General features: G+C 39.8%; 1 protein-coding gene across 1 annotated transcript in view; it reads right to left on the bottom strand.

The window, feature by feature from the left end:
* Nucleotides 1-20,083, bottom strand: part of SORCS3 (sortilin related VPS10 domain containing receptor 3) — a 556,391-nt gene that overhangs the window by 179,729 nt on the left and 356,579 nt on the right. Inside the window, exon 5 of the mRNA XM_045569400.1 lies at nucleotides 12,062-12,135. Within this exon, the coding sequence (XP_045425356.1) occupies nucleotides 12,062-12,135 (74 nt within the window). The remainder of the gene's footprint in view (nucleotides 1-12,061; nucleotides 12,136-20,083) is intronic.

The raw sequence follows: 20,083 nt of genomic DNA on the forward strand, positions 1-20,083 counted from the left end.
GGACAAATAATTACTTATAGGTTTTCAAAACAAAATTACAATGCTTTCTTTAATAGTAAAATTTTAGAAGCAAGATCAGTATCAAACAACAAAAGAATGATTAAATTATTATATATGTGCCGATTAGAATACAATGCAAGTAATATAAGTTTTAAACTATGTTTAGAAAGAATAGAGGATGGTACAAGAAAATGTTCAATTTCATTTTGAAAAGATAATAAAGTTTCATAAGCAACATGATCGTAATTGTGATAAAAACATGAATATATGTTTAAAAGTATACTATATTATAATAAGGAAAAAAGTCTATGAAGAACTTGATTTTTTAAAGATGCATTTTCTGGGCAGTGAAATTATAGGTATTTGATTTCTTTTTATTTTCTTTTTATTTTCCTGCCTTTCCTTGAATGTCTACAGCAAAGCTGTATTGTGTCTACAACCAGAAAAAAAAAATGGCTAATGTGCATTTGTGTTTTTTAAAAAATATATTTGTAGTTCTGGCATTGCCTCTCTATTCACCCACAAGCGATAGCCATTTCTGTTCCAGGACTCTTCTTGGTGGAAGGTTCTCTAAAAAGTTTGCATTCCTTCCCAAGTTCTTGCCTGTTTTACATCCTGCTGTGGACTGATTTGTCTCCCCAAAATAAATTATGTTGAAGCCCTAATCCCCAAATTGATGGTATTTGGAGATGGGGCCTTTGGGGGCGATTAGGTTTAGGTGAGGGAGGGGCCCTCATGATGGAATTCGTGTCCCTTTAAGAAGAGATGCCAGAGATCTTGCTCTCTCTCTCTCCAGCATGTGAGGATATATCCACAAGGCAGCCCTCTGCAACCTGGCCCTCCCCGGAAACCCTGATCTCAGACTTCCAGCCTCCAGAACTGTGAGAAAATTGACTGTTGTTGTTTAAGCCACCCAGTCTGCAGCATTTTGTTATGGCAGCTGGAGCAGAATGCACAGCCCGAGACCAAGCTGGAGCAGAACAATCTCAGATTTTCTCAGTGGGAAAAAGGGTAGGTCCTCCTGCCTGCAACCGGTATCCAACCTGCATTTTAAACAGCCTCCAAGCCTTCAGTCTGGTACTTTCTCCTTGGGCTGCTAAGCTCAATATCTCCCTCTTTCTTCTTCCTCTAGGCCTCTCCCTGGTCCTCCAAAGCTCATATTCCCTACCCATGGTACTGCTGAACAGCTCGTCACCATCCAAGGATTCCCCTCTCTCCGCTTTTTCACATAACATGCAAGTCTCAATAGGCAATCTACCTTCCGGGAAGATGACTGCTCAAAGGCTCTCTATGTGGGTCCTTCCTGACCCCCGCCCCCATAGGACAACAAGAGGCTCACATCTGGGCCATGTGAGAACAACCATATTGGCTCCCCTCGGCAAGTTTATCACCAGTGAGTGAGAATAAAGTGAGATCTCACTGTCTCTGAGCAGAATGAGTATTTCGCATGCCCTTTGTATAATCATATAGGTGTAATAAGTATCTGGAAGCCATGTGTCTCTAACTCCAGAGTCACTGGCCACAAAGCTAGGGAAAGAGAACGGAGGAATGTTTCCATTTGCATTATATTTGGTGAGTGGATGTGGATCTCTTCGAATTCCATGTTTAACACACCCAAATCTTTTCAGATTTCCCAAGACCGGGTCAAATATGACCCCACATCTTCATAGAAAATAAGCTATCAGGTGTACTATGTCTATATATGTCTTCTATTTCCTCTACCTCAGAACTCACATGTACTAAGTAAGCATAATCAGCACAATTTCAGGATATTCCCTCCAAAGAGTTGAGCATTCTGTCTTCCTCAGTGCAATGGCTGACTAACATGTATACCTTTTGAACACAGCATTTATTTTCCAGAAATGACAAACACTGCATTTCGTTCTTAGCATTCAGACAGCTCTTGCACAGCCAAGATGCGACCAGACCTATAGCACGAGCAGCCTCCATCAACAAACTAGACACTGGTTTCTGCTTGCAAGCTGAGCTTTCACATGTCCTCTCTTGACCTTGCATGTATTATTTTGAATGTAATGTATTTTTAAATTGCTGCACCATTTTAAAAATGTAAAGGAGAGTTGAATTAAATATTATTTGTGGCATATGCTGGTTTGCAAAGGGCCTTTACATCTGATCCCTTATATTAGGTCGATGCCTAAATTCCATTACTTGAGATCCCAAATGACTATGTTTGCAAAATTGTAGATGCACATTTAGAGGCAGCTTCAAAAATTCAGCCCTTAATGTTAACTTTGTTTGAAGAGATCTTGATTTTTCAGGAAGAAATCTCAAGCCATTCTGCCTGTTCCTTAACTCTGCCTCTGTTGTGGATAATGTACCAATAGCCTAAAAATGACTCGGCAGTTGCTTCTTCAGGAACCATAGTCTAAGGTCCAAATGAGTTCCTAGCTAAATAGAAGGAGCCCATTTTTGAAGCAAAACAAAGAATACGTTCCAGAAAAGGTGAGATCTAGAGAGCTCGAATTCAGGTAAGTGGTGCAAGAGTATTCACCCCAGCCACATTATCTCAAGGTAACCATTCCTCATTTTCACCGCCTGCTTCTCTGCCCTACATACGCCACACACACAGCTGCTGCCAGGGTGTCTGGGACCCAGAAACACAAGAGTCTTATGCCTTAACTGAAACTGGTACTTCTCTGAACAAGCATGTGCGCATGTGGCTCATGTGTGTACATACACATTCACCATCAATGATATTCTCAGAAAGTACAATCCTGCCATCAAAATGTAAAATAAAATAAAATAAAATGAGTCCAGGAAACCTCACTGTACTAAGTAAGCCTCACTCAGGCTGAGGATAGGACTCTGAGGCTTGTTAGTCAACCATCAATCCCCACAGTGTCTGACCATCAGGTGGCCCCAAGACCAAACATAGTGATATTTCTCTACTGTAGAGGAAGACCCAAACGATGGGCAAAATGCAACATCTGAGGCTATTATCAATGAAGAGGAAGCTGACGAAGTGGTCCAAGACAGAAGTAGTTGCATGTAGACAGAAGTAGAACCTTATATTCTAAAATAAACAGGTAAAATGTAAGGTTCAGAGAGAAGTATACTGGTTACCTATTGCTGTGTAATAAATTATCACAAAACTTAGGAGCTAAAAACAACAAATATGTATTATCTCACTGTTTCTGTGGGTCAGGAATCTGGGAATGACTCAACTGGGTGCCTCTGCCCTGGGGTCTCTCGTAAGGTGTTTGCCAGGGCTGCAGTCTCATACAAAGGCTTGACTGGAGAAGGATCTGCTTTCGAGCCCACTCCCACCACTGTGGGTAGGATTCAGTTCCTCATTGGAACGAAGCTATTGGACAAAGGTCCTTAGTTCCTAACTGGCATTTGGCTGGAGATCCCCCTCGGGGCCTCTCAGTATGGCAGCTCACAACCTGGCAGCTTGCTTTGAGCTAGCAAGCAAGAGAATACACCCAAGATGAAAACTTCCTGTAACCTAATTTCCAACGTAAAATCTCATCACCTCTGCCACATCCTATTCACTAGCAGCAATTCATTAAATCCAGCCTGCCTTCCAGGCAGAGGTCTGCATAAGGGCATGATTTCCCGGAGGCAGAGATTACTGCAGGCCATCTGAGAGGCTGCCTACACAAGGAGAAAGTAAATACTAACTGGCAGATATAGCCATATGTTATGGGTGGGAATATACAATAGCATATAATTTTGGTAATGTTTGGAATGACAAGTTTAAGATGTTCAAAATGTATACATTTTGATGTAATGATTCTCCTTCTAGGAGTGATGAAACAAAAAATATTAAATATCATCACCAATTCCCCCTGTTCTGTGTTCTAAGGAATATCCATTTAAGGAACACACATTGATTTTTCTGGGGGTAGGATGAGGATAACAGATGGAGGGTAGAGGAGAGAGGGTAGATGATTCTATGTAAGAAAAGCTATGGTGCTCTGGGGGAAGGATGTCAGTGTAGCAAGAGCTCTGGAAGGGGATGGACAGTGGATAATAAACCTCTGTGACAGAACTGTTTTAGAGCACATGAAAAGGGAAGGAGGAGATGAGAAAGTAATTCCCATGACAACCAGGACTTTGGAGAGACAGATGTGGATGAAGGAGTTTCAGGAAGACTTGGTGTATGTTTTGTGATATAATGACTCTTTGCAAATCCCTTCAAGACAACCCCTTCAGTAAAAACCTACATTGCTCTGAAATGCTTTCAGTGTTGAATTGAATTTGAGTCATACCATTGATATGTGACACTCTAGTAAGACTAGGAAAAATGCAATCCATTTTATTTTTTGGTGGGGGGAGCTACCTAGAACACTCATCCAAGAAAACAATCCTAGATATTAAAGAACTGTGCATAAAAATACCAGTAAAACCATTATTTATGACAATGAAAAATGTGAAAATTTTCAGTGTCCAATAAACATAAAACAGTAATAAAGTATGTATCTTTGCACAATGAAATGTTGCATAATTAAAAATGATGGTTATAAAGATTTATACTGGCATAAAAATTGTTAGAATAGGACATTAACAGGAGAAAAGCAGATTATACAAATTCACATGTATGTGCTTAGGGTAGCTATAAAAGAACATATGCACACAAAATGAGACTGAGAAAAATAAAAACATGAATGATTGGAACGAGTGTAATGAAATGACTTTTAGTCTGTCCTCTTTTTCCGTATCAGCCCCTTCTCTTTTAAAAGACACTTTCCTAGTACACCCTGTCTACACACACCAGGAGGGACATGCTTCACTTTTCCATTCTTCCTGCCCTCCCTCGTGGACTTTCTGAAAGAGCAGATGAGAAGCTGCTGGCGTGGCTATCACCAGGAATCTACAGTGTGTGGGCTGACTTTAATAAGGTCAGTAGAAACCTGCAGCCTTCTCCCTGCCTGGCCCTACACATCCGCCTCTTTTTATCCTGAACCAGCATCACAGCAGGAAGAACCATCTTCAGGATACCTCGTCCCTACATCCCCTACCAGTCTGATCTAGAACTTCAATACACCTGTTGACTCCTTAAAGGGTAGTTCTAACTCTCCCCAGTCATGTTGTAAAACAAATACTTCTGAAAAGGGGTAACAGTTAAGAGGAATAAAAAATAACAACCAAACAAAAAACAGAACCTACTCTTTCAGGAGAGAGAATAATTAAGAGGGAAAGGGGAACAATTAGTAAAGAGGAGGCATTGGAGACATTCTTTCCCTTTTCATGATATCATACAAGTGAATGTCATCAGAGACCAGAGGCACTTAGAGGTCAGTTCAGTTACACAGAGAGTTCAGGACAGCCTAGTATGCCTGTGACCTCATTGAAAAAGATGCCCAAAGAGTGTGAACACTTAGGGAGAGTGTGGGACCACAGGGGCAAAGCTGTGAACCACAACAAGTATTCACATTGGATGTGCAAAGGAAACAATCTTCCCGCAGCAGAATGAGCCTGCCTGGTAAATATCTCCGGAGGGAAGAGTGAAAATACCATTCATTTGCAGCTCAGTAGGACATTAAAAAAAAAACAAAAAAAAACCAGAAAAAAACTTTTTCCCCATGACAACAACTCAGCCCAAGCAGAGCCTAGGAAGAAAACAACGAAGAGAATAAGTTAAGGAAAATTATTGCATTTGTGTGCTCTCTGCAAATTATAATTTCTGAAGCAGTTGGGGTAACGAACAGGGAGCATTGGACAGGCCTGGTGACCCCCTGGTGACCAGGTATCAAGCAAGTGAAAGGGTTGTAAAGAAGGAACATTCATGTCAGTTATGTTTTTTCTTGAGGCATGAGATTGATGGTTATATCACTCTACAGTATAAGATTCCTAGGTGACCTCTTTTGATGGGGTTAGAAAAAACCCCAATAATTTTGGAATTCATAAAAAATTTTATCTCTTGATGAAACTCTTATTACTGATGCTAATGAATAGTATGCTCCTGGCCCTGTCAAACCCACAAACACAGTGGAGCACTAATGAAGAAACCAATAATAATGATAGCTCCTAACAATTCTCTGTGCACACCCACAACCATTACAACAATTGTCACCCTAGATGAGAGAGCAGCAGATAGGAGATACACATGGGGTCTGTCCTTCTTCCAGCACCCTTGGCAGAAATCACTCCTGCAGCACAATATTCCTCCGTGTGAATCCCCCCAAATATGCTGCTATTAAAGTAGTATGGGAGAAGAAACCTGGTACTTGTGAAGGATCTATCTGCAAATTTCCAAATTATAAATAACAACAGCTGGGCACTATCTGTTTGAGAAGAGTGAGAATAGGGCCTCAGTCTCTTCTGGCTTGTAAGGTCTCAGTTGAGAAGTCTGCAGTTAGCCTGATGGGTTTTCCTTTGTAGGTTACCTGCTTCTTTTGCCCTACAACTTATAGGAGGGCCTCTTTCATGTTTATTATGGTCAGTCTGATGACCGTGTCATGGTAACTTTCTGTTTGCAATGAATCTCCCAGCAGTCCTTTGAGCTTCTCATACCTAGATATCTAGATTTCTAGCAAGGCCAGGGAAATTTTCCTCCATTATATTCTCAAATAGTTTATCCAACCCTTGTGTATTTTCTTTGTTACCCTCAGGTATGCCTATAATCCTCATGTTAGGCTTCTTCACATAATCCCACATTTCCTGCAGGCTTTGCTCTTTTCTCTTATTTCTCTGCTCTATCTCTGTGACTGACTTGTTTAATTGAAAGGTGTTACCTTCAATCCCTGAGATTCTTTCTTCTGTTTGATCCACCCTATGAGGCTTTCTGCTGTGTTTTGTAAATCCTTGAATAAATTCCTCATTTCCAGAAGTTCTGTTTGATTTTTCTTTACTATTTCAGTTGCTTTAGTGAATTTTTCTTCCAAGTCCTGGATAATTTTTATGATTTCTTTGTATTGGGTATCCATTTTTTCTTGCATATCATTGAGTTTTCTTATAATCCATGTTTGAAATTCTCTCATTTCAGCATTCTGAATTTGGCTGACGTCCAATGCTAGAGAACTGGTGTTCCCATTTGGGGGTGTCCTTTCAGTTTGATTCTTCGTACTTCCAGAGTTCTTTCACTGATTCCTTCCCATCTGGAGAAGCTGTTGCTTCTTAGTTTTAGATTTTTATTTACACAATGACATGCCCAGTTTAGTCTCTGAGCCAGTAGGTGGTGATTGTGGGTTAGATTCGACCACACCCTGTGTGATGAGTCAGTAAATGTGTAAACAGGCATGCAAATTGACCTCCCTGTCAGTAGATGGCACTTGCTGGGAGGAGCCAGCTGAAATGTTGTTTTGGGGTCCTGTAACCAGCTCTTATTCCTCTGGAGAGGCACTGTAGTATAGCAAAAGCAATCTTAAGCAAACAGAACAAACTGTGAGGCATCAATTTGCCAGACTTCAAGCTATACTACAAGGATATAGTAACTAAAACAGGATGGTACAGGCACAAGAAAAGAGACATAGACCAATGGAACAGAACTGAGAACCCAGATATAAAACCATCCTCATACAGCCATCGAATCTTGGACAAAGCAGACAAAAACATACACTGGGGAAAAGAATCTTTATTCAATAAATGGTGCTGGGAAAATTGGATAGCCACATGTAGAAGACTGAAACAGAATCCGCACCTCTCACCTCTCATAAAAATCAACTCACGATGGATAACAGACTTAAACCTAAGGCATGAAACTATAGGAATTCTAGAAGAAAATGTTGGAAAAATTCTTATAGTCATTGGCCTAGGGAATGAATTTATGAAGACCCCAAAGGCAATCACAGCAACAACAAAAATAAATAAATGGGACCTGATCAAATTAAAAGCTTCTGTACAGCCAAGAAAACTATCACGAGAGCAAACAGACAACCTACAGAATGGGAGAAAATATTAGCATGCTACACATCCAATAAAGGGCTGATAACTAGAATCTATACAGAAACCAGCAAAAAAAATCAAACAACCCCAATAAAAAGTGGGAAAAGGACATAAACAGAAACTTTTTAAAAGAAGATAGTCTAATGGCCAAAAAACATGAAAAAATGCTCAACATCTCTAATCATCAGGGAAACAAAAATTGAAACCACAATGAGATATCACTTAACTCCTGTGAGAATGGCTTTTATCAAAAGGTCCCAAAACAGCAAATGTTGGCATGGATGCAGAGAGATAGGAATACTCATACACTGCTGGTGGGACTGCAAACTAGTATCACCTCTGTGGAAAGCAATATGGAGATACCTCAAAGAGCTACAAGTAGCACTACCATTCAATCCAGCAATCCCAATTACTGGGCATCTACCCAAGGAAAAAAGGACATTCTATGAAAAAGACATCTGCACTTGAATGTTTATAGCAGCACAATTCACAATTGCAAAGATGAGGAAACAATCCCAGTGCCCATCAATACATGAGTGGATTAATAAAATGTGGTATATGTATATAATGGAGTTCTACTCAGCCACAAAAAACAATGGTGATCTAGCACCTCTTGTATTATCCTGGATAGAGCTGGAACCCATTCTACTAAGTCAAGTATCACAAGAATGGAAAAACAAGTACCATGACATGTACTCACTATAAAATTGGCATTAACTGATCAACATTTAAGTTCATATATAGTAACAACATTCATCAGGTGTCAGGCAGATGAGAGGAGGGTGGAGGGGATGGGTATATTTACACCTAATGGGTGCAGTGCATACCATCTGGGGGATGGATACCCTTGAAGCTCTGACTCGGGCAGGGCAAAGGAAAAATATGTAACCTAAACATTTGTATCCCTGTAATATGCTAAAATTAATAAAAAATTAAAAAAAACCAGTTGAACAATGTTTCTACTGAATCACATGTTCACTGTATTTGTCCACATACCACCAGTTAAGGTCTTTTTAACATCATCTCTTATTTCAATGTCTTGTTTTTGGCATGCCTGCTTTCCCCATGACGTTCCCCCACCATCTTCAATAACACTTCACTCTACTCCCTCTCTCCCAAAGAAGTGGTTTTGGAGCATTTTTTTTTTTTTTTTTTTTTTTGCTAACACTATTTTTTTTTTTATTTCAGCTCATTATGGAGGTACAAAAGTTCAGGTTATATATATTGCCCATGCCCCCATCCCCCCGAGTCTGAGCTTCAAGCGTGTCCATTCCCTAGACAGTACTCATCCATTTTTTTGTTTTGTTTCATTTTGTTTTTATCATTTCCTTTTTTTTTTTTGAGACAGAGTCTCACTTTGTTGCCCGGGCTAGAGTGAGTGCCATGGCGTCAGCCTAGCTCACAGCAACCTCAAACTCCTGGGCTTAAGCGATCCTACTGCCTCAGCCTCCAGAGTAGATGGGACTACAGGCATGCGCCACCATGCCCGGCTAATTTTTTCTATATATATTTTTAGTTGTCCAGATAATTTATTTCTATTTTTAGTAGAGACAGGGTCTCGCTCAGGCTGGTCTTGAACTCCTGACCTTGAGCGATCCACCCGCCTCGGCCTCCCAGAGGGCTAGGATTACAGGCGTGAGCCACCGCGCCCAGCCTTATCATTTCTTAAGAATTATAACCCAACAAAGGATAGAGAACAATAACATTAGGCTAAGATGTGGATTCTTGGCAGTAAATTAAATGCATTTAGCTGTTGTCACAGGCCTGTGGGCATGTAGCCTCACTCTTTATGGAATTCACATTTGTGCACCAGCAAAATGACAAATCACTTATGTGTGCTATTCTTAAGGACTGTTAAAAACACAGTACTTGAAGACTTACAATTTACAAGTTGTCAATCTGCAATGGAGAAGTGAAACTGCCAAATGTCCACTTGATCACATCTGGTCCTTTCAATAACTTTATGCAATTGACAAGAAAAATATTGTTCCCATTCATTACATGGATGAGGAGACCACAGGTTGAAGAGGCCCCATTTCGGCCAGAGTTTGCTCTATACTCAAAGAAATGCACATTTTGTCTTCTATCAAGGAGGTAACAATACTTCCACCCCTAACCTATATGAGCCATATCTCTTCAATAAAGTGGTTTAGAGCTTTAGATAACCTTGAATTCTGTCTTTGGGGAGAAAAAAAGGTTTATGTAAAATGAACTCTTCCTCTGTGACTTCTTTGGCATCTAAAAGAATAATCACAGCAATTATACATCAGAAACGAAGAAGTGATAATTACAAAACTGGAATATTCAGCTACCACTTGGCTAGCCAGTACGGGCACTAACTTTTATATTTCCCCATGGGGGCATACATGAAAGCAGCACAGAGTGGAGCAGAGACGAAACACAATTATCAGGACCTGGGGATTTATAATCTCTGCTATACAAAGGGAGGGGGAGGGATAGCAGCTGGAACCTTCTCGTGGGTCTTGCTCTTTGCAAAAGATAGGAAACTGCTGTCCCCCATCCACTTAATTTAATTTCTTTCAGAAATGATGACAAGGCTCATCCCGCCTGCCGCGCTCTCCTCTATCAACTTGACTTCCTAGTTGGCTGACTGCCTTACCATCTCAAGAGTGTGTTCCAGAAACAGCAGAGTGTTTTTTTTTTTCCTTTTCTTTTTTTTGAGGGACTTTTGAGTGATGGCACACTAAGAAATTGGCCCACGTCAGCCGAGCAAAGGCTGTAGTTACATAGCTGGAATGTCAGAGAAACAAATGTGTCCTTTTTCTGCCTTAGTCTATTGAAAAATCTCGATAGTTCCAACACAGACCAAGTAATAGTTACAATAGTTATAGATGAAATAGTAGTTGGTGTGTAAGGGACAAGAATACTGGGAATAGTCCAGTGTTGAACGGAGAGCAATACACCGCAGTCTCTTTTCTCTCCCAGCTACTCTGAACTCTGTACAACAAAACACAGTTGACTTTCACAGTATGCTCAAGCAATCATCATTTTTGATTGTGGACATAGTTTTGCGGGTGCAGAGGGGACTGGTTGAAGCCATTGCTTCCATGCGTATAAGGTACTTGTCACCACCACCCCAACACACACACACACACACACACACACACACACACATGTTGTGTAAGGCACAAATGGCTATCACATGAATTTTTAAGGCAATTGAAATAAGGTTTTAAAAAGAGACATGGAATAGGTACTACTTTCAAATATTTTGTTTCTGTTTTTTTAATTAAGCATATAATTAAGCATACTATTAATATATATACTTTGGTGTATGCTTCTTAATCTTTATTTCTTTGGCCATCACCCCTGATGAAATGAAAATAAAAAACAAGTATTTTCATGTTATAGCAGAGAAATGTAAAAGGGAAATTTATATTGAAATTTTTACAACCAAGGTAAAAATAATATGCATGTATAAAGGAACAATGATCAATAAAATACTTTCTAATTAGGAAAAAGGGCTAATTTTCCATTTGAAATCTGTATCACTCCTTTTTTTCAAAATTCATTTGGACACTGGTTTTTCAAAATATGCACCACAGAGGTAGTTCTGAAGGATTTATCAGGTGTGATATGAAAAAAGAATCCTGTGCTGAGATAAGTCAGGGAATCAGAGGCTTAAAGTTTGGCAGACTTCTTCCCTCAGAGCTTCTGCAGAGTCTCTGATGTCCTAACGTGAATCCTAAGTCTCCAGCTGTGGAGCTGGACAATCATTACCTGAATTTATCTGACCACAGAAACTCTTATGAAAGAAGCAGCATTTTGTGCAACTATTGTTCTTCAGAGTACATTTTGGGAAATACTGCTTTTTAAAATACATATATAAAATATATCTTTTTCTAAAAAGAGGGGAGGTTAGTATGTAGCTAAGAGCATCTGGTCATGAACCTTCTCACAGAGCTCTCTAGCCCAGCACCTCTCTAATTTCCATGTGCACACAAATCACCAAGGGATTGTGTTCAATGCAAATTCCTATTCCATAGGTCTTGACAGGTCCAGAGATTCTGCATTTCTAACAAGTTCTCAGGTGATGCTGATGCTGCTGTTCCACAGACCACCCTTTGAGTAGCAAAGGGATAGAACACATTTGTCTTCAAGTGCTGAAGGTGTCCAGCATTGTCCAGAGTGCTATGCTATCTGATAATTCTTTATCCAAGAGGGTGATGAGTGGGCAGATGGGACTTACCAATAAAATCTGTTGGGTGTGATTCGTTCATGCATCAGTTGCCACCGTCTTCCAAAGTCCATGGAGCTATAGAGCTGCAAAAGAAGGAAGTGAGGAGAACATAAGTCTCAAGAACCACTGTTGAACATGAATATAGGTGTCCTCCGCCAGACCCTCATGCCAACACCAGAGTGCATTTCACACCCAAGTGGGCATCCATTTTATCCAGATAAAAATATACGAATGTGACTGTGCCACCAAGTAGATAAGGTACTTGTCACCTATCTACTTAACACATATCCAATCAAATAGTATTTTTGAACTCAGTATAAATCCACTTCCAATGGCCATCCTTGTCTCCTCCTTTAGGAGGAGCTTTTAGTAATATTGTTTTCTTTTTTCTTCAAATTCCAGGTAGTCTCTAGTTACAATTAAAACCATTAAACAATTCTTATTTTAAAAGAGTTTATTGAACAACTCTTACACGTAAGGCACTCTGAGGGCCCTGAACATAAGGGGGAGGAGGATTCTGTGCTCCCAGGGAAAATGGACATACACATAAAAACACTCATCAGCTAATACATGAGCCAATATTACATGCAAAATATTGTGCTCTTTCCCTTTGATCTCGTACTGCTCCTGTATATTAATATCATCCAAATGAAATGGAGCTCTCCAATGCCACCAAAGATAGCAGACTCATTTATAATCCCATGTCTTTGTAAGATGGCAAGAATATGCCACTCTTATGCCTGCGTCAAGTTTACCCATCCATGAAGGGCCAGCACAAAAGCAGCTTGCTCCACAAAGCCTTTTCTGACCACTTCAGCCCACTCATCCTTCTTCCTTCTCATCACTTGTTTCCACTGAGCACTTATGATGGGGTAGTAAGTGGTTATGTATTTCAGATTTGCCTGTGTTATTTAGTTGTGTTTATATTCCTTGAATACATATAAAGTGTTCATTAACTATCTGTTGCATAAATCAAAATCAAAGATATGGAATCAACCTAAGTGCCCATCAACTGATGAATGGATAAAAAAAATGTAGGGGTGTGTGTGTATGCATACACACACACCATGGAATAATACTCAGCCATAAAAAGGAATGAAATAATGCCTTTTCCAGCAACTCGGGTAGAACTGGAAGCCATCATCCTAAGTGAAATATCTCAGGAAGAGAAAAACAAATACCACATATTCTCACTTACAAGTGAAAGCTAAGTGAGGGATATATATATATATAGCCATAAATTGGGGTAATGGACATTGAAACCTAAGAAGAGAGGAGGCTGGGAGAGGGATGAGGAATACAAATCTACCTACTGGGTGCAATGTACACTATTCTCGTGGTGGGTACACTGAAAACTCCGATTTCAGCATGATGCAATTGATCCATGTAACAAAAACACTTGTTCTCTCTAAATTTTTTTGAAATAAAAAATTAAAATTAAAAAAAAACCCAAGCAGGTAGTGATGGATAGCAACTCATGGAATGAAAAAAAATTCCAGATGATCCCCAGGATTTTGGAAAGACAAAATAAAAAAATAATCCCCTGCATGGCTAATGGAATCAGATTCCATGTCACTTACTTTATGGATGTAGAGTCTGACTGCTTTAGAACACATTAGGGCTAGGCAAGCATCCCTGTAAGTGACTAACTAGGTGAAATGTGTTTATTTGCAATTGTGTCTAGAAGTACAATATCTGAACCTGACCTCCAATGGAATAATAATGATAAATAATTCCACCATGTTGTTGTTTCACATACATTTGAGCCTTATTTCAATCCTGAAAGGAAGATAGAGCAGTGATTATTAACCTAAATCCCTGCTCCCAAGCATTCTCTGATCCACCCAGGCAGAATCACTCCCTCCACAGCGCCATCACTGTATTTACTGTCTGCCTCTACGAAGCTGTTCACAGTAAGTCATCACTGGTTGGCACATTTCTCCCCCTACCAGACTGTGAACCTAAGAGGGACAGGGATCATTCCCTACTCACCTTTGTGCATCAGTGGTTATATAAGGCTGGGCACATAACAGGTGAGCACACAAATCTCCTATTTTACAGTTCATGAAAATTTTGGAGAAGTTAAGTTTTGGTCAAAGAAACTAGGATTTATGTTTTCTGAATCAAGTCTCCTTCCATGGAATCATGTGGTAAGCTTATCACGAGAATTCCACCATCTTTGTTTTTCACACCAACTTTTACAGGTAGGAAAACTGAAAAAGCCAGAAGTAGGCAGCCCTCAAGTTTATAGAAATGGGACCAGGTGAAATACATTCCCATGGTCACATCCCCAATAGCTGCTCTCTCCAGCATATCATACCCAGATAACTCTGCCATCTGTAAAGTCCATAATCTCGCAACTCATACAGAAACAACTTTTTGTATAAACTTCTGGTAATCTCACAAAGAAGCTTTGTGGAGTTCATGAAATTTTTGGCTCATTTTAATTTAATTTGGCAAATATATAATGAACAATGGCACCATAAAAATATTTTTATCTAGTAAATTATAGTTTTATATACATATGCACACATATATATAGTTATATATGTATATATGCAGGAATATACTTATATGAGTATAGTTTTATACATGTGTGTGTATATATATATATATAGTTATATGGATATGTATCTATATGAGCATATACATTTTTTATCCTCATAATATGCTGTAAGATAGCCAAGGATATATATATATATTAGCATTCCCATTTTATAGATGAAAATACTTATGTTTGGTGCTACAAAGTGACTATAGCAAGAATATGGAAAATACATAGGTGATTTGACTCATCACAAATTTCTCCTATACCACAGCAACTACACCAACTCTCCTAGCATTTATTTAAACTCGGCTCTCACTCCACGAGTAGGTACAAACTACAAAGTGTGTTCAATTATGCACACGGGAAAACTCCCACTGCCCTCTAGTCACTTTCCAGATTCACCAACTTAGTGAATAAAACATTACTAGCTCCATAACCATTAAATTACATAGCACACAGGACCACATCCAATTCTCCAGGAAGCAAAAAGGGTAATCTCTCCCTGACCTTCACATATGCATCCCAGTCCACAGTGTCAAAAGGAAAAATAGGGCAAAAGCTAAAGCTCTAGAGGGTGAGAGATAGGAACATAGAAATGAAACAATGAGGTTTGCTGTAAAAATATGTCTTGAGCCAGGCCTTTAAAGACAGGCTGTACGGACAGGAGAGAAGGAGGATGGAGATTTTCTGGGTGGGGGAGACAATAAGAGCAAGGTGTTGATATACCTAGTGTTTGAGCTTGGCTGTGTGAGAGCCTTTAAGAGAAAGGAGGATGTGATGACTGTTATTGGCCAAAGGAGGTGGAGATCATCTGTCTGTCCCTTCGTCTCTCTTTCTATCTATCTGTCCTTCAATCTATTCAAGGATGTTTTATATCTATCTGTGTGTATGTTTATACTGGGAGGTGGGAGGAAGGAGTGGGCATGTGAGGAACAGACCAACCCATTGGTAAGAATATGTACCTACATTTCATTGCAAAGACTGAGTTTCCCATTAAGAGTTTAAAAAAAAAAAATGGATCACTCTCCTTCTCCTGGCAGGTGTCTGAGGTATGGATGGTCAGACTTAAGACATGTAGGGTTTTCCAATTAAATATAAAAGAGACCTTGGCTGGAACCTTCTATGACCCAAAGATCAGACTCTCTGTCAGCTCTGATTCCAATCATAACAGAGTCCCAAATTCCTTCAATAAAATCTAGCATGATTGTGTCTTCCTCTGATGCAAACTCTCCAGACAGGCCAGGTCAAAGACATGAGGGCTACACTGACACTGCTGGAGTCTCAGTCCTCCGAGAAATCACCAGTCCTGCCATCATGAGGACACTGGTGGTGGCAGAGGTCTTGCTCGGGCTCGTACTTGGGAGAAGCATGGCTCCTGCCATCTCAGGCTCTTCCTAACACAGGGAGCATGGAGAGCAGCTGCTGATCTTCTCATTCAAGCCCATTCTACTGCCTGCCTCCCATCTCTGGTTTTGCTTTTTCAGCTCTTCAGTTTGAATGATGGGAAAAAAATTAAATTGAATTATCTGCCTAGAGGCTGATTCACATGAACAGAAAGAGCAGGCTCCTATTCATTAAGGGCCTTGGGTTAGCTACCTTGTCTCTCAATCTGCAGTAAGTTGCTGAGTCTGAAATGTATTTTATTCTACCATGAGTTGAATCTTTGCAGCCTCTCCACTCATGTGTTTGTTCATCCGTTTCTTCATTTAATTATTCATTCATTCATTCACTAAAAGTATATCAAACAAATACTCTGCTATAGGAACCGAACTAAGATCTGGGCTACAAAAGGTTAAAAACACTGTGATCAGTGGAAGACAGAAATGTATAAAATTACACTACCATGCAATGTATGCCATGATATTAATACTAGTTATCTCTGAAATGGTAAGACTGTGGGCAGTTAGTTTTTTCTTCTTTTGATCATCTAGATTTTTGAAAATTATTGTGAACAAGTATTACTTTTGTAATTAAAAATTAAAGTTCTAACATTCAAATGGAAATGAAACACATAGGTGTCCATTTAATAGTAAGTTTTGAAAGATTATTCAATGATATTGAAATTCTTGTGACATGCTATCATTTAAAATATATTTAAAAACATGTATATACAGACATCAACTTTATTTAAAGTATTATAAAATCTTGAAACATATTAGAAGGAAATATGCTGACATGCTAGCAGTGGTTATCTTCGAATTGTGAGATTATGGGTAATTTATATATTTCTTAAAGCTTGCCATCATTTTCAGATTTTTTTACAATGGATGTGTATTATATTTCAATAGTAATATAAGCCTGCATTTTATTCTATTTATAGTTTTATAATAGTAAGTTTCTGATTATAATATATATACGTATTATATTTCTCTCTCAAATGATCCTTTAACAGGCCAAGAATTAAAGTCCCCTTTTTTTCATGAAGTAACTGGAATTAGACAAAGCAATATTGGATTTTCCAAAAAATATTATTTCACAGACATTTTCATAGATGGTGTTGATGTCTTCCTTGAGCAGGCAATGTATCAGCCCACACAGTGTTCATACGGTCCTACATGGCTTCCACCCAACCTGTTTCATGCAACATTAAAATAAAGTGTGTTTTCCAAATAATACACATCTTTAAACAATGTTCCTTGTCTGTCCTAAGTTACCTAAACAAGGCCACGTTCTCCTCCAAATCCTCCTCAAGATGTCCCCTCCCAGCAAAGATGTCACTCCTGGACATGACCAGGGACCAACCCTGACCCTCTCCTTCCCCTTCTTGCACTACATGCCGTGGCTATGTAACTCTTATCAATCATATATTCGGTAGCAACAAACACAGGAAGAGCTCTAAATGAATCATCTGAACAGCTGGAAAGTATGAAAGAGCATGCTCTTTTCCTTATTGATTCAGTTATTAGTTCCCTAATTACATCAGCCTGCCAGGGAAAAGCATCTGATAGCTGAAGAACTAAAGAGGCAAATTAATCAATGTAATATTCCACAGGAAGGTCAACAATTTGTAGCTGGAAAGCTTAAGTTCAAAGAATAATCAGGCATTGCTACAGGTTGAATTTGTGCTCCCCCAACAAAAATAAACACGTTGAAGTCCTAACACTTAGTATCTCACAATGTGACCTCATTTGGAAATAGGGTCTTTCCAGATGTAATCAAGTTTAAATGAGGTCCTCAGGGTGGGCCCTAATTCAATATGACTGGTGTCCTCCTGCCCAGGAAAATTTGGACTCCTGGGCAGGCAGTGGTGCGGAAGATAGTGTGAAGACTCACAGGGAGAATGCCATGTAAAGACAAGGACTGAGGGCCGGGAGCGGTGGCTCACACCTATAATGGTAGCACTCTGGGAGGCCGAGGTGGATGGATCGTTCGAGCTTAGGAGTTCCAGACCAGCCTTAGCAAGAGCGAGACCCCGTCTCTACTAAAAACTAGAAAGAAATTAAGCTGGATAACTAAAAATATATAGAAAAAATTAGCTGGGCATGGTAGCACATGCCTGTAGTCCCAGCTACTCGGGAGGCTGAGGCAGGAGGATTGCCTGAGAGCCCAGGAGTTCGAGGTTGCTGTGAGCTAGGCTGACGCCACAGCATTCTAGCCCAAGCAACAGACTGAGACTCTGTATAAAAAAAAAAAAAAAGAAAAGAAAAAGAAAGACAAGCACTGGGGTGATACATCCCCCAGCCAAGAGATGTCAAAGATTGCCATCAAGTCACCAACATCTAGGAAGAGGCAAGGGAGGCTCACCCTACATGTTTCAGAGGGAGCATAACTATGCTGACATCTCGATTTTGGACTTCTAGCCTCCAGAACTGTGGGACAACACATTTCTGTTGTTAGGTTTGCGGTACTTTGTTACCGCAGTTCTAGGAAACTCACACAGGATCTCACACCCACCACTGGGAGCAGGCAGCCTGGAGGGAGTTAATTATGACAGACGTGCAACATCTCTCTGTCAGCTTCACTCCCTGTAGCCACCCAGGTGTTTAGTTGTAAGGCCAGAGGTCTGGTTTAAGGGCAGATTGTTGAATCCGTGGTTGAAAGTCCAACCCTTGTTTACCTACATTTCTCTGTCCTGTGCATTTTCACTATGCCTCTAAGGACACTTTCTAAGAAATGTGAACCCATAATGATTATTTGAGGGTAACCAGACATAGTCAGAAGAGCCAACAAAATATGCATTTTATGGGATCTTTTGGTGTTCAGGCCACGTTCCCTGGAGCCAGCGTATCTCTCACGGAGAGGGGGAACAATGGGTTGAAACAAATGTATACAAATGCCCCCTGTAGGAAAGTTCAAGCTTAATGTATAATCATCCTGATGTTTTTCTCAAAACCTGTGGAGTTCAGGTAGCATTCTGCTGAATTGTGCTCAGGATGGTCCTTGTCTTTTAAATAAAATGAGGCTGTTTTTTGCTCAAAATAAGGGTTCTGCATCTCTTTACTTGGAGGCACAGAGATGGAGGTCAGAGGGTGTGGCTGGGCTATGGAGGGCTACAGGGAGAATCACCGGAGTTGTGGCAGTGTTTTTAACAGACAGGAGAGAATCCTGGCTCACAAAGCAGCAGGAAGTCCATTCTGACATGTGCCTTCAGTTCTTTCCTCAGACATTTTCCAAAGAACCCATCTCTTGATAACAAACCCACCCAATATTCCTCTAAGCTCTGGGTATAAAGACGAGAGCTTCCATCCTTAGCTGCCATCTTCCTCTGCCCTCAGGAGATATAAGGCATTTATACCATAAAGATATTTATTTTAAAAAGACATATGCTATTCACTTAGCCATGCCATTCTTTTGCAGAAGGCAACATTTTTCTTCCCTCTTGAAGACTTCTAGCCATAGAGGATTTTTATCTCTCCCAAATGTCTTGCCTCGTTCATTCCTTTATTTGACAAATATTTATCAAATGTCTATTAAAAACCAGGTATGGTTCTATGGGTTTAGGATACATCAGTGAATAAAACAGAGAAAAAGTCTCTGCCCTCAGCCATCTTAAATTCTAGTGGTGATCAAAAACACAAATGCACTCAAGTCTGTAGTGTGAATATGTGACGGAGATGTAAAAAAATAATATAATTATTTTAAGTCTTTAGAAACAGGTTCATTTTTCTGGAACTTAACACATGTGGGAAGTTTCTTTGCTTATCCGAGAAGACTTTCCCCATTTTTATTGAAAGACTTGGCCCCCTAGGGCCGTCTTCTGTTTTTCTGCTTTTGATAGAGACATAAGTTCAAAAAATGTTTCAGTTTCCTCTCAGCTCTAAGGAAAACACCGTGAAGTGTGAAGATGCTTGGCAGAGGACATTTCACCACAACGCTGGTGAGAAACAGGGGATCCAAGGGGCCCATGCTCCCTCTAAAAATGGGTTTAGCTGTTCCTTAGCTACAGAAGGGAGCAGAGCCAGTGTGGCCAGGTTTTATAATTTTTCAAGGGAACTTGAAATTTCAGATTTTTATGTGAAATCACCACATTTTTCTATTTTGGT

This window comes from Lemur catta, chromosome 14 (genome assembly GCF_020740605.2).
Source record: "Lemur catta isolate mLemCat1 chromosome 14, mLemCat1.pri, whole genome shotgun sequence".
Taxonomy (NCBI): domain Eukaryota; kingdom Metazoa; phylum Chordata; class Mammalia; order Primates; family Lemuridae; genus Lemur; species Lemur catta.